The sequence below is a fragment of the Trichosurus vulpecula genome, chromosome X (genome assembly GCF_011100635.1).
Source record: "Trichosurus vulpecula isolate mTriVul1 chromosome X, mTriVul1.pri, whole genome shotgun sequence".
In the NCBI taxonomy this organism is placed as follows: domain Eukaryota; kingdom Metazoa; phylum Chordata; class Mammalia; order Diprotodontia; family Phalangeridae; genus Trichosurus; species Trichosurus vulpecula.
Window position 1 is genome coordinate 39,071,380 of NC_050582.1, and position 13,717 is coordinate 39,085,096.

At 49.3% G+C, this 13,717-nt stretch overlaps 1 protein-coding gene across 1 annotated transcript; it reads right to left on the bottom strand.

Moving 5' to 3' along the window:
* Positions 1–8,733: 8,733 nt before the first annotated feature.
* On the bottom strand, positions 8,734–12,940 carry ZIC3 (Zic family member 3). The gene is made up of 3 exons (XM_036740285.1): positions 11,285–12,940; positions 9,858–10,021; positions 8,734–8,971 (listed from the first exon to the last, which is right to left on the bottom strand). The coding sequence occupies exons 1-3, from the start codon at positions 12,339–12,341 to the stop codon at positions 8,789–8,791; spliced, it is 1,404 nt and encodes a 467-aa protein (XP_036596180.1). The 5' UTR covers positions 12,342–12,940; the 3' UTR covers positions 8,734–8,788.
* Between the last annotated feature and the right edge of the window lie 777 nt (positions 12,941–13,717).

Below are 13,717 nucleotides of genomic sequence, written 5' to 3' on the forward strand. Positions count from 1 at the left end.
AGAGCTCCCGTTCAGCTCTTTCTTAGCCAAGCTGCCTAATCTATTCTAGAATGAATATTTCTTAATATATTCTTCACAACTCCAATCCGAGTACATTCTTACATTGAAAGCTGCACAATCTCCACTGATGGAACTTACCCCCTCACCCCAGATTTCTGCAGGTGCAATTAGAAAACTAAAGGAAGTTTGGCTAATTTAGTTAGCAATACAAAGGACGAAGATACTGAGAATATCACTACAAGGTCAAGCCTCCATAATCCCACAGGTTCACTAGGCTCTGGATAAGGTCAGGTGCTGGTGGGTTGGTTTTGTTTTTTTTTTTTACTGTTATAGAAACAACCACCACCAACAACAATTTAAATTGTTTGGTTTAGGGAAAGAAATTCAGGGAGCCTAGACAGAGTCTTCAAACACAAACTTGTAAAAATGACTTTAACAAAGCAAGTTTTTTAAGTTTCTCAACTGCTTTAGTTGGTGAAAGTTTCTTTAAAAGAAAAGATTCAAGGTCGTCAGCCAGAAAAACCAAAATAATACTGGATTATGCAGTTAGTTCAGTCTTCACCTTCCTCTTCTCATTTATTCATAGACTAAGGGGTGGGGGGGGCAGGGGGGGCTCTCTCTCATTTTCGGCTCCCACATGGCTTCTCAATTTAGGATGAATTATTCCAAGAGAAGAAAACCTTTCTATACCTCCACTAGACGTATTGCTGCTAAGACCTGGATTATCACTTCATGTCTCTGATGAATCTGGGTGCTTAGGGGACTTTCAAATTGGTGTGATTTTCTTTAAAGTCTCAATAAACCATCCTTAAATGGTTGCTTCCCCCTCTAAAAACACACACACACACACACACACACACAACCTTTAGCCCTGAATCAATCATAGGAACTGGATGAGAAAACCTTGCAGTTGCATAGGACTTTGTAAAGCACAGCCATTATCTAACTGGATCATCACAACAACCTGTAAGATAGGCTGGGGCTGGCACCCTCGCTGGACACATAAGCTCAAGAAAGGTTAAGTGCTTTGCTATAGGTCCCAGAGCTAGTATTTGGCAAAGTCCAGACTCTAACCTAGACCTTCTGACTTGTCCTGTCCTGCTTTCTTCAGTACACTCCAGCTGTCTCTGCAGCTGGAGTGGTCTCTTCAACTAATCACTGACCCTGATATCAAGTACTGAGAACACTGGCAAACAAATGAGGCACGGATAGCGCACAGCCTGTTGGGCCCCATTTCCAGTCTAAAAAGGCTACATTCATCAACTGTCTCAAATACTAGACAACAGTCCATAATGACATCTTCAAGATGCAACAGCTTAAACTATAGCCTATGCAAAGATCATTTAAATGTACCCAAAAACGTGAACAAAAAAGGACCAATTAAAAAAATTAGACCCACCCTGTCAGCAAACAGCATCAGCCTTTCAAACAATAAAACTTCGGTTTAAAGAGTGTCTCCATAGTTATTGTAAAACTCCATTCATACTGCTATTGGGGGGATTAGGGAGCCTAGGAAGTTACAGCAAATTAAATCAGAGAGCCCTTGGTTATCGGGTGGCTAACCCTTTTGAAACAAAGCTCCTTACTTACTTTTAACTTCAGCCTTGAAAATCAGACCTTGGCTACTACCATTTCAAGGACTGAATCTTCCGATGACTTACGGTTAGATAACTTGGAACCATCCAGATTTAAGAGCTTCCTGCCAACTTCTCTGTTCCCCAACCTTTCTACTTGGGAGATAACTAGATTTCAGCAAAAGCAAGCAGTATGTTGGATTTTTTTTTCCTTGGGAGGTCTGTTAGCCAGCAAATGCAACTGTATCCACCAGCCCTAAGTTGTAGGCAGTCCATGCCCATAATTCCATGTCCACAATTCCCTGATATCAATGGGAGCTTCACTTATCACATAGCTGGAGGAAGAGTCCTAGATTTGGAGAGAAGAAATGTCAGCCATATATACCTTAATGGCATTGAAAACTCGTTCAGCCAACAGATATTTGTTAAACGCTTACTATGTGTCTGGCACCATGCTAAGCACTGGGGATGCAAAGAAGTTCAAGTCCCAGTGGGAAAGACAACATTTAAGTAACTAAGTAGATAAAAGATACATATAGGCTAGACAGAAGGTAATCTCAGGGAGAAAGGTACTGGCAGCTGGGGAGTGGGGGTGGGGAAGCCAGGAAAGGCCTCCTGCAGAAGGTGGGATCTCGGCTGACCTAGTGACAATCTAGCATGTGGTCCTGCAAATTGTGAAAGAACAAACCTCCCAACTGTCCAATGGAAAGAGTGATGGAAGGAGACTTAACTGGGAATATTCTTACACTAGTCCATTTTTTAGTACAATGACTTAACTTGTTTTCCCACTCTTACGGGGAAATGTAGATAGTTTCCAAAAGATTCGGCCAATAGAAAGCTCAGAGCTCAGAGTCCAGAGTACAACCCCACCCCCAGAAAAATCCAGTCTATACTGAGCATCACGTACTGATTGCCTTTGAATCTCTCACTGACGTCAGTCCTATCATTAGGTTCATGCAGGGAGGCTAGTATAGAAGGGGGTGGACACTCCTAAAAATAAAAATTAAAAATTAAAAAAGGTCGTGGCGTTTTCAGAACCAGGTGCCATGTTACTGAAACAATGTCTCCGATACAGAGGGATACGCAAGAAAAGAATAGAAAATCCAGGGCCTGCCTAGTTCTCAAGATGCTAACCAAACTATATTTTACATTCTTGAATCAAAGCCATCATTTCTGTGGACTGAAACGCTGGGAAGACAAGTCCATAAATTTTTCACTGCCGAGAAAGGCAGGCTTGCAGATTTTTTTTTCCCCTGGAATGAGTGCTTGAGGCATCTGGGACAGTTCAAAAAGGGAGTCTCCCCTTGTGCCTTCATGAACCCCACCCCCACTACCCCCCAACAATCAGATCTTTGGAAACCTCCAGATGATTTAAGTGACTTTTTCCATTTTGCAGTTTGGAGTTTCACACAAGACAGGGCCTACGCCTCACACACCAAACACGGTTATTTTCTTAAAGGCTTTTAGGTCAAAAGCAACCTGAGAGATACTCGGATTTTTCGCCCAAGGGGCGATCAGAAGCGAACTTACACCTTTTCCTCGGGAGGAAGCCAAGGGGCGCCTTAGATTCGCCAGCTAAACCGGGTTCTTTCCTTGCAGCCTCAGCCGCTTAAGTCCATCCTGAAAGCAGGTTTTCCTGATCCGGGCTCCGCCCCCCCCCTTCCCCTCCCTTAAAGTAAGACCACCAGCTGTTAATGGCACACACAGAGGCTAAGACAATACCGTTTTCCAGGCTTACATCTAAATTAGATATGCAGAAAACCCGGGCTCAGCATATGCAGATGACGGCCCTCCAGCACCAAAGAAAGGGGCCCGCCGCGGCTCTCCGCGGTGCATCCCTTTGGGCGCCCGGGCTCGTTTTGTTCCGGGATGGCGCCTGCTTTCTTCGGTGGGGTGGGGTGGGATGGATGGGGGGAGGAGGGCGCGGGGAGAGGACGTTCTCCTCTCTAGGACTTAGAGGTGCAGCGAGCCCCTCCTGAAATCTCCCTGCCACGAGCTATATCAAAATGCCTTGTCTCCCCATCCCCACCCCCGGGCCCAAGGGGTGCTTATAAGCCGGGGAGGGTTCTGTGGACCAGTGGCTCTGGGGTGGGTGGGTGAGCTTCCCTCCGGCTCGCCGGCCTAGTCCGAGGCACCTCCCCACCCACCCTTCATCCCGGGGCGGCTCGTTCAACTTCCCGCGAGCTCCAGCCCAGGGCTCAAGGGCTCTGCACTCCTTTGGGGACACTTTTGCCTCCGCGAGGAGCGAAGGGCTGCGAAATAACAACGGAGTTGAAGAGCCAGGACAGAACAATCCCGCAGCCCCGCTGCTTCAGTACGGCTGCACTCCGCAGGGGGTTCCCATCCCGCCGCCATGTTCGCGGCTTCAGAGCTGCCCCGAAAACAGCCCCGCCCCCGCCGCGGCTGCGGCTGCTAGGGGCAAAGTCCCTTTCAACTCGAGCCCGGAGCGCGCCACCCCCTCCCCTCCCCTAACCAATCTCGGGGCCCAGGCTGGGGGTGGGGGGGGGTACACAGCGCCTGCGCATTTGGCTAGGGGCTTGGGGGGTGTCCCCAGGGCTCTCCAAAGCCTAGGGGCACAGGAGGGGTGGGGTCCTGTCTGGAGTCCCCCATTTGCTCCCAGCCTATGCCCCCCTATGCTTGAGCTGAAAGCAGCCTTCCCATTGCGTACATGCGTGTGTTCGAGCCCCAAATACCCGGAGGCTTTGGGGTGGCCAACTTTTCTCCTCTGCTTCTGGCCGTAGCCTCGGGGGGCAGGACTGGCCTCAGGTCCGGCAGCAGCGGCCCGGGGGCCATGAGGATGCTGCAAGGGAAGGCCCGCTCCCTCGGACGCAGCCCCAAATTGGGCTGGGCAGGCGGACGTGGGCTTGGTGGTGACAGAAAGCAACCGATATGAAAACCGCGCAGCCAAAGTTTGTGGCTGGGGAGTGGCCAGACGAGCCCGCTGTTCGTGGGCCCTGCTTAACCCTTTGATGCTCGCTGGTGCCCAGGTGCCTGGCAAGCTGTTCCCACTCACCCGTCCGCTCTCACTCCCTCTCGGGGCCTTCCCGCCGGCGGCCGTCACTGGAGGGAGGGAGAGGTCTGAGGGTCTTGGGGGAGGAGAAATGAGAGGAGAGGTTTAATGCCTTTTCCCCTAAACCCCTCGGAGCTGGATTAAAACCTGCTAAGCATCTGCTGGGGATGGGGAAGGATGCCTCGACCAGGAATGTGTTGCCGGTCCCAGCACAGGCGCTCGGACGCCGGGGTCCGGAGGCGGGGTCTGAGGTTCAATTGTCAGTTTCCCTGCAGGAGCAGGAACTCTGCCTGTCTTTTAGGGGAGTACTCAGGCAAGAGGCATTCAATGCTTTCTGGAACCCCTGAGCAAAAAAGATCACGGGCCTTCTCTCCCCTCCCCCACAGCCCCATCCATTGGTGGGGATGAGGGGTAGAGAAGGGAGAAGAGGGGAGGGGCGAGGAACGCTTTTCGAGCCCAGTTTTTCTCGGGGAGCTGCTGTTCCCCTCCCTCTCCCTCCACAGTCTGGGTTGGAGGGAAGCCGCCTGTGGCCGTTTGTTGGCCTCAGACCCTGATCTTTCACCTGCCAACGCTTTCGGGAGGAAAAGCGGTGATTTTGAGTTGGTAGCGTAAACACACGTGAAATAAATTCGCCCCCTTTCCCCTCCCGCGCCCAAATCAGCGGCAACAGAACCAGGTCCCGGCCTGGTCTGACCCCCAAATGAAGAGTGGCTCCTCTGAGGCTGCTGCTGCTGCTTCAACAACTACAAAGCTACGGGCAGCAAGTTTTATTTCCAAATCAGGCTATTGGAGATTAAAGGAAAACAACGGAAATTCGCAGTCCCAACAACATTTCTTGAATAACAGGACACTTGTAAGCCTTCCCTAGCTAGGATGTCAAATGCAAAGTTTCACTTGCTTCCCACTCCCACCCCACCCCCATCCTTCCCCGCAAGTCCGGGGAAATCAAGATTAGGGAAAATTTGCTAGACTGCCCCCCTCCCTCAATAACGGAGGACCTGGGCACTTCGGACGTTCGGTGGGCTTCCTTGGTGGGCTCATCCTTGTTATTAATTAGGATTATGCTCATTCCGATACTTTGCTTTTTCTGGTCTCCCCTAATGCTAAGCCAGAGTGATTTCAAAGCCACTTCGTGGAGTTCAAAACTTTTTTTTAAACCGAAGCCTGTGTCTTGCCACCACTCTCGGCCCCTGTCCCTCTCTCCTAAAGCTGGGTTAAAGGAAAAATGAAAATGGAAACGATTCAAGGCATGTTTCAAAAGAATCCCCCCTCCCCCAATCCCAACATTTTCCCTCAAACTCCTCCATGTTCAAACCTCTTTGATTTTTAAGGAAACTTTTGCTGAGATTTGAAAATCATCTGGGGTTTGGACAGAAGGAGGATTACTGAACTAGGGAGCTATCTAGTCCATGGATACCTGGGTCCAATAACCCTCCTCAATGTCAATGTCAAGCTGAGGATGGGGGTGCAGGAAGGAATCCTCCCCCCCCCAGCCCCCACGTGTAGCAGGTCCAATGTATGAGGACTGAGTACCCAGCCTCCTCTTGCCGCTGGCCCCAAACTACTGGAGAAGAGAAAAGTGCAGGAGTCCCCCTTTACAAAAAGCCAATCTCTCTTTCCCTTTTCCCCTAGCAGAGCTGTTTGCAGGGGGCCAGCTGCAGGTCTCCGGGCCCCCAGGCCCAGGCACAAAGTTGCCTTGCAGGCAAGCCAGTGGGAATTAAGGACCTCATCAATAATTCATACTCTATTGACAAACGCCCGCAGGTAGCCTTTCTTTTAAATTATTGGTTAATTTTTAAACAGGAGTCGGGGCCTCCAATAAAATTGCCGTTAATCAGCGCCAGATCTCCGGAGTAGCTGATTTGAGATTGGTGGATAGTATTGGAGTATCTGGTTCGGTTTGTTTTGTTTTGTTTTGCAAGTTAGACAAAGAGGCCACTAGCACATGGAAAAGCCCCAGATGTAAAAATGCTGAAATATAGCTGCTACGTTAGGGAGTGCAAAAAAAAAAAAAACAACAACAAAAAAAAACCTTCCTCTCCCCCCCCTCAAAAAAAATTACAGGTTTGAAAATGATGGTGCAAAAGATCAAAAATCACTTTATGCTATTTTTTAAGCCCAAGCACTGGCCCAAGAGAGAAAGAAGTATTAATTATAAACCTATTCATTAAATTCCTGAATATTTTACAGTTCCCTATTATCAGCTTCCCATCCCCAGACTTGCAAATGTGGCATGTATGCAGAATTGTCTTTGAAGTGTTTAGCATCTCGTATTTAAAAGTTCTCTAAATTCATGAATAAAGGTCACTTTAGCTTTGCCCACTCCTCACCAAAAAATTAATAACAATAAAGCAATTCATTGACCAGCAGTGACTTTTTAAAATGCCCATTTTAAGAAAATTCTGTGTTTTTGTCCAAATGGAGATAGAATGGAGAAGGATGTTAATGTTTTGTTTTGTTTTTATCACAAACCAAACAGCCACGTTTCATGTTACTGATTTTAATGGAAATAATGCTCTTCACATCTTTGCCTACAAATCATGAGGTTTAAAAATACATATTTTTTTGCAAATGTTTTTTTTTTCTTTCCATAATGTCTCTACAGAGCTGCTGCAATCATCATCATCATATTGGCTATTAGCAACACAGTTATGAGTGATAGCTGGGTATTGAACTATATATACAGCAAAACAAATCCACCTTAGCCATCGAGAATTCCAATAAACTAGGGTTCTCTTAAGAAGCACTTTAAGCAAAAGTAAACACAACAAACTGGCCTTTTTACTCACCACCAAACTGTTTCAAACTTATGCTAGCTTCTTGAAAATACATATATATGTATATATATAGATACAGACATATATAGGCATATGGCTGTATCTCTATATAGAATAGACATATATACATGCATAACGCTGCAATGTTCCATCTTTAATGCAAGGGAAAGAAACTAAGGGACATAAAACTCATTGTTACCTTCTGTTTACATAGGCAGTGCAGGGACATTTAAATCCAGCTTCTCAGTCTTTGAAGTGCAAGATTGAGATGTCATGGTCACTAACTGAATTGATTGGTAATATTTGATTTGCATGCCGAAAATCCAGGGCAAACATATTAAACTTGCAGTAAAACACTCATATGGGCTAAAGAAGAAAAAGGAGGGTCTTCCCAGATTGAAACTGACACTGTAAGTAACCTACATTGCGATAGGAAAAAAAATTCCACAATTTAAAAATAAAAAAAGGAATCTGCATTAGTTTTTTTTTCCCCAATCCCACCAAACCGGATTTATAGTTCACTCATCCCCAATGTAGGGGGGAGGGGGTGCTGTTATAAAAAAAATAATAATAATAATAAAGAGAGAGAAAGGAGTCAGTGGTTCCAAAACTGTAAATTGTGCTCTTCTTTCCAAACAATCAGACTTTTAATGCTAAAGTAGTTATAATCCAAAGCTGTACAGAGTTTGTTAGAAAACATTTTCCCCCATAAATATTGTTCAGTTCCCGGCACTTGTATCAATAATTAAATTACAAACGATAAATATTGGCATCATGGGTACGTATTTACAAGAAAGAAAAAGTTATTACAAAATGCTACTTCATACTAGACGGTCACCATCTGTGTAGAACAACACCACAGCCTCATCCTGAAAAAAAAACACTCAACAGTGTCGACCCCATTAGACAAGAATACATTCACAAGTGTAATGCTTTGAAAAATAAAGTTCAAGACATAACAGGACTTTGGCACGGTTTAAGACAGCAAGAGTTTAAACAATTACCACCCAGCCGGAGAAGGATTCCCATCATTTTAACATCACACCATCGAAAGGCCTTTTTTTTAAACTTCCTCTCAAGAAAAAACAGGGCCAGAGTGTTAAAATGAAGGGATCATTTCGGCAGGATTTGGGGGGTTGAGTTGGGGGGAGGGGGAAATTTAGAAAATAAACGAAATTCATTCGAATGCCAAAACATGTTTTCTAATCCTGAGAAAAGGGCAGGGTTACTTCAGAGATCTTGCCAGACCTTGCCAAAGACCTTCCTGTATAATTGCAATTAACAAGATGTAGCCCTAGACGGTTGCTTGCGTAAAAAACTCCATTTCCGTCTGGATTGGTCTCAGTTTTCTTTTTTCTTTCTTTTTTTTTTTAAACGCATTTGGTCCGTCCTATAGTTAATGGGGTTTTTGGTGTTTGCTTTTGTCCTCAGACGTACCATTCGTTAAAATTGGGAGGAAGTCCCGGGTTGTGGCTGGTGCTAGTCTGAACTGCGGAAGGAGGGGTTTTAGCGGACTCTTTACTGTTTGCAGAGGCTATAGCGGGTGGTGTGGCAGATTCATAGCCTGAACTGGCAGCAGGGGAGGAATCTGACCCTTGAGATTCATGAACCTAAAATTAACATGTATATATTATAATATAGTTCCAACTAGCAACGGTTAAGCAAAGATAGCAGAATTCTTGCACATTAAAAGCAGGATCATTTATCTACCCGATAAAAGGTAAATAAAGGTCATTACATGTTTCCTGCTTACCACCAATTCTGTAAACAGACCGAAATTGTATCATGGAAAACATGTCTTAGCCGAAATGGGGCACTACAATAACGGAAACCAGAATTTCTTTTTTCTCATAGTGACCCTTCCAACTTTTTTCCCCTCCACCTAGGACATCCAGTTATTCTTTCCAGGGCTGTAAAATCTTAATTTCTCTAGAGCACTGATTCCTCTCGGGCTATACAGAAGAGGGATGAGCCTATCCCCAACAGAGTAGGCAGTGGCCAGATATGCAACAGTAAGTGAAGCGTTTTCTTTCTTGTTTTATCAAAGACAGAGAAAGAAGGAAATGAACCACGCTGCCATTAGCCTCCAGAGTCACGGCATCCATTTCGGATGGAACCGCGGGGGTGGGGTGGGGTGGGGTAGGGTGGGGGGGACGGGGAGAAATAAACAAACTAGCTAACTAAAATACACTGGCCTCATCAGTTGCAACCAGTTCCAAGCTCTGCACGTAAACAGCCAATTGTTCCCTCTCCGTTCCACCCTCCCAACCAACCCCCAACCTCTCTTCCCACTCCCCCACCCCTTCCCTTGCCCCCCAGTTCCCTCCCCTCTTTCCTCCCCCCTCCCTCCTCTACCGGCTAAAGGTGTCAAAGGTGGGGGAAAAATCAGATTTAAGGCGCAGGAGCAAGGTTTGCCTCGCTTGCACTTTCCTTTTTGGAAAGAGCCTAGAAGATGACTGTTTATCAACAACGAACCGCTAATGAAGAGATAATTACCTTCATGTGTTTCCTAAGAGAGCTGGGGTGTGTATAAGACTTGTCACACACTTTACAGATATAGGGCTTGTCGGATGTATGCACATGCATGTGCTTCTTCCTGTCACTACTGTTTGCAAAGCGTCTATCACAGCCTTCAAATTCACATTTAAAGGGTTTCTCACCTGCAAAAATCAGAAACAGTTAAGGAGCCTTCCGGGGGGAAGCAAGCAGCGCTTCGGGAATTATGTTGGAGGGGGGGTGGGGGGAGGGGACTAAGTCCAGCCAGAAACTGACCAATTTGAGCTCGAGGAGGAAGAGCAGGGGGGAAAAAAATCAACCTCTACGAAAACCCAACTTTCTCTCCCTAACTCCTTGGCTTGCCACTACTCAGCAACCTCCCCGAATCCCTAGAGAACACCTCGCTGAGGTATTAGCCCCAAAGTGGGGGACAATAGGATTTGTTACGTTACAGTTCAATTCAATCCGTTCTTTGTGGCTTTTAATTTGCCCCCTTTCAAATGCAGCGGTGGTGCCCAGTGAAGTGTTAAAGGCAGAGCCTGAGCACTTCAGGTTCCAATGGCGAAAACTATATAAATTCAGCAGCTCCAGACAGTTTTACAAGACGTGCTGAACAAGACACGAAAATGTGTCGCTCTCGCCTTTTCGAGTTTAACTTTCCTCGCGGAGCCCTGAATGGAACCTAGAACTCCAAATAAAAATAGTTTGACAAAAGTATCAGTGATTTAATTAGGAGATGTGCCAATCAAGACTAAAAAAGAGCGGAAGTAACAGAAAATTAGATGACATTAGCATTTCTATGGTTTGCCTTCCTCCGAATGGAAGCGGGGAGCTCCGGCGCCCGAGAGTCATCCCCACTCAGACCCTCACTGATTTCCTTCATATCATCAGCCCCCAAAAGGGAGACAAAAAGAGGACGCACGGAGGGTGGAGGAGCCCTGCTCTCCCTGCCGCCGCTGGGGGTCGGGGATAGAGGGTGGGGAGCTCGCGGGTCCCAATTAGCTCTCGGAAGAGGATGGAGAGGAGGGCCAAGCCCGCGTCCGGAAGGTTTTCCCCGTCCAGCCCGGGAAGTTAAACTGGGGGCAAAGTCGCCGGCAAGCCGGGCCACCGAGAACTAAAAAAACCACCATGTTCGCAGGAGAAGCGTAGGGGTGTCTGTCATTCTGTCTCTCTTTCCCTGGTTGTCTCCGTGCGCGTCCCCCCGCCCTCCTACTCCTCCTTCCCCTCTTCCTCCCTTAAAGCCCTCTTAATCGACCCCCATCCACCCGGGCTGTCGCCTAGGCTTTTGTTGGCCCGGCTGGACACCTGGGGAAGCCGGAGTATTGCACAGGGGTCAGGGCAAGGGGGAGGAGAGGGCAGCTCATCGCTCCGGCTCCAGTTCCCTCCCCACTGTGCCCCGCACCCTCCCGCCCGTCGCCCTTACTTACCTGTGTGCGTCCTTTTGTGAATCTTGAGATTCTCGGAGCGGGCAAAGATCTTGCCGCAGCCCGGGAAGGGGCAGGGAAAGGGCTTCTCGCCTGTGTGCACGCGGATGTGGTTGACTAGTTTGTATTTCGCTTTGAAGGACTTGCCCTCCCGAGGGCACTCCTCCCAGTAGCAGATGTGGTTGTTCTGCTCCGGCCCCCCCACATGCTCCATGGTGACGTGCGTCACCAGCTCGTGCATGGTGCTGAAGGTCCGGTCGCAGCTCTTCTTGGGCCGGCCCAACTGTGCCTCCTCGAGCCATTTGCACGCCAGCTCCTGCTTGATGGGCTGGCGCATGTAGCGGAAGAAGGCGCCCGGGCCGTGGTGCGCCGCCGCCGCGGCCGCCACGTTCATGCCCATGTTCACGTTCATCGGGGGGTAGTTGTGGAACTGGGCGCCCGCCGCGTACGGGTCGGTACGAGGACTGCCCACCGCGCGGTAAGGGTCAGGACGACCGAACAGCTCTCCTCGCAGCCCCAAGTGCACCTGGTTGTTGTCCACGTGGGCCGTGGGCGACGGGTGACTGGGACTCTGCTCGGGCAACCCGGGGAAGAGCAAGTAGCCCGGGGGCTCTGCGATGCCCGGGGGCCCGTGCAGGCTCCCCGGCGAGCCAGCGAACAGCCCATGCTGGCCGCCCCCGGAACTCGCCTCCCCGAGGCCCGAGCCTCGCTGGCGGAACAGAAAGTCGCGCGTGGAGTTGAAGGCGGCCGCGGCTCCCCCGTACGAGGGCACCTGGCCGGCGTGGTGATGATGGTGGTGATGGTGATGATGGTGGGGACCCAGGGCGTTGGCATAGCCCGAGCCCTGCGGAGTGAACGCCGAACTCTGGCCCGAGGACAGGTCGTGCGCCGCTGCTGGGCTCAGCTTGAAGGCGGCGGCCGCGGCATGCGAAGCGTCCCCGAAAGGACTGAGCCCCATCCCTGCCGCCTCCCGGTTGGGCATCTCATGGTGGCGCGGGGCTCCGAAGCCCCCGACTCCCAGCGAGGGGAATTGCGGTCCTCCGTCCAGTAGCATCGTCATGGATGGAGGGCGCCCCGGCAGAGGCACCAGCGACGGTGGCGAAGGAGACGACGGCTGAGGCGCGGGAGGAAGAAGTCGCTGGAGCGGCGGCTGTAGAAAGCCAAGGACTAGGGACAGCGCAGAGACCCCGAAGGAACAGCCAGGGGCAGCAACTTTCAGGGTCTGAGTGTCTCCTGCAGAGGGAGATGAGGGAGGAGGGGAAAAGAAGAAGGAGGAGGGATAAGGAGGAGGAGGGAGGAGAAGAAGGAGGAGGAAAAGGAGGAGGAGGAGGAGGAGGAGGAGGAGGAGGAGGAGGGAGGAGAAGCTCTGGTACCAGATCTGCTTTAGGAAACTACTAAAAGCACAAAGAAAAAATAACTAAAATAATAACTGGGGAGTGGAGTTGGCAAATTTTGCACCATGCACAAACCTTTCCCGCCCACCACCCCGACACCAAAATAAAAATAATGATATTGAGGTGGTGAAGTAGCCCGCTCTGGGTCAGAGAGCCCCCTCCCCACCAGCCCCAGCAAGCCGGGCTCCTAGGGAAGGAAGAGAAGGAGTTCACCACCCTCTTCTCCAACAGAGTAATGTCCTTGGACTGATAAAGTCAATCACTCACTCCTTGCACATAAACCAACTCAGGAGGCAGCTCGCTCTGAGCCAATGGGGAGCCCGCTGGCACGCCGTCACCTGACCCCCGGCTGGCCCGGTCATTGGCCGTTTTGGTTGTGATTGGCAGGCTAGAGCAAGGAATATGGCAGCCTCATTGAAAAGGAGGCTCCTGATTGGGCTGTGAGCCTTTAGCGACTCCCAGGTAAGGTTAATGGGGGTCTCAGCGCCCAAATATTTTGTTTACTCGGGTGCAGTTTGGGAGTCGCTGAGCACCTGGGATCCAAGCAAACGCACCCTCCAATAGAGGCCCTACAGCCCTCCTTCCCGGGCTTCTTTAGTGTTATGCACCTGGTTCAGGCAAAGAAACTCTTCTTTCTTTCGATGTTATTTCCCTCCTGACACCTCCCACTAGGGTTGCTGGGGTTGGGGGATTGGGGGTGATCTGTCCATTTTTCTTTTTGCTCTCACTTCTTCAGTCACCTGAATCTGAACCAGAGTATTAACATCCAGAATCAGGGCAATTGGTTTTAGAGGCCCCGCAGTCGACGACAGGAGCGATGGGCATTTGCCCCAAATGTCCGCGCTCACTGACTGGGCTAGGTTCCATCCATTTCACTTGCCCCTCCATTGACACCATCGGGTGTCTTTTTTTTAAAGACATTTATGGGAAAAAATAGAATCGATACTAAACCAAGTACGTTCCCTCGCCTGCCCCTCCCTCAGTAATGGGTTGCCCCCACCTCCCCACCCCCAGTACTCAACTGCTCCCATTCTTTGGGGGA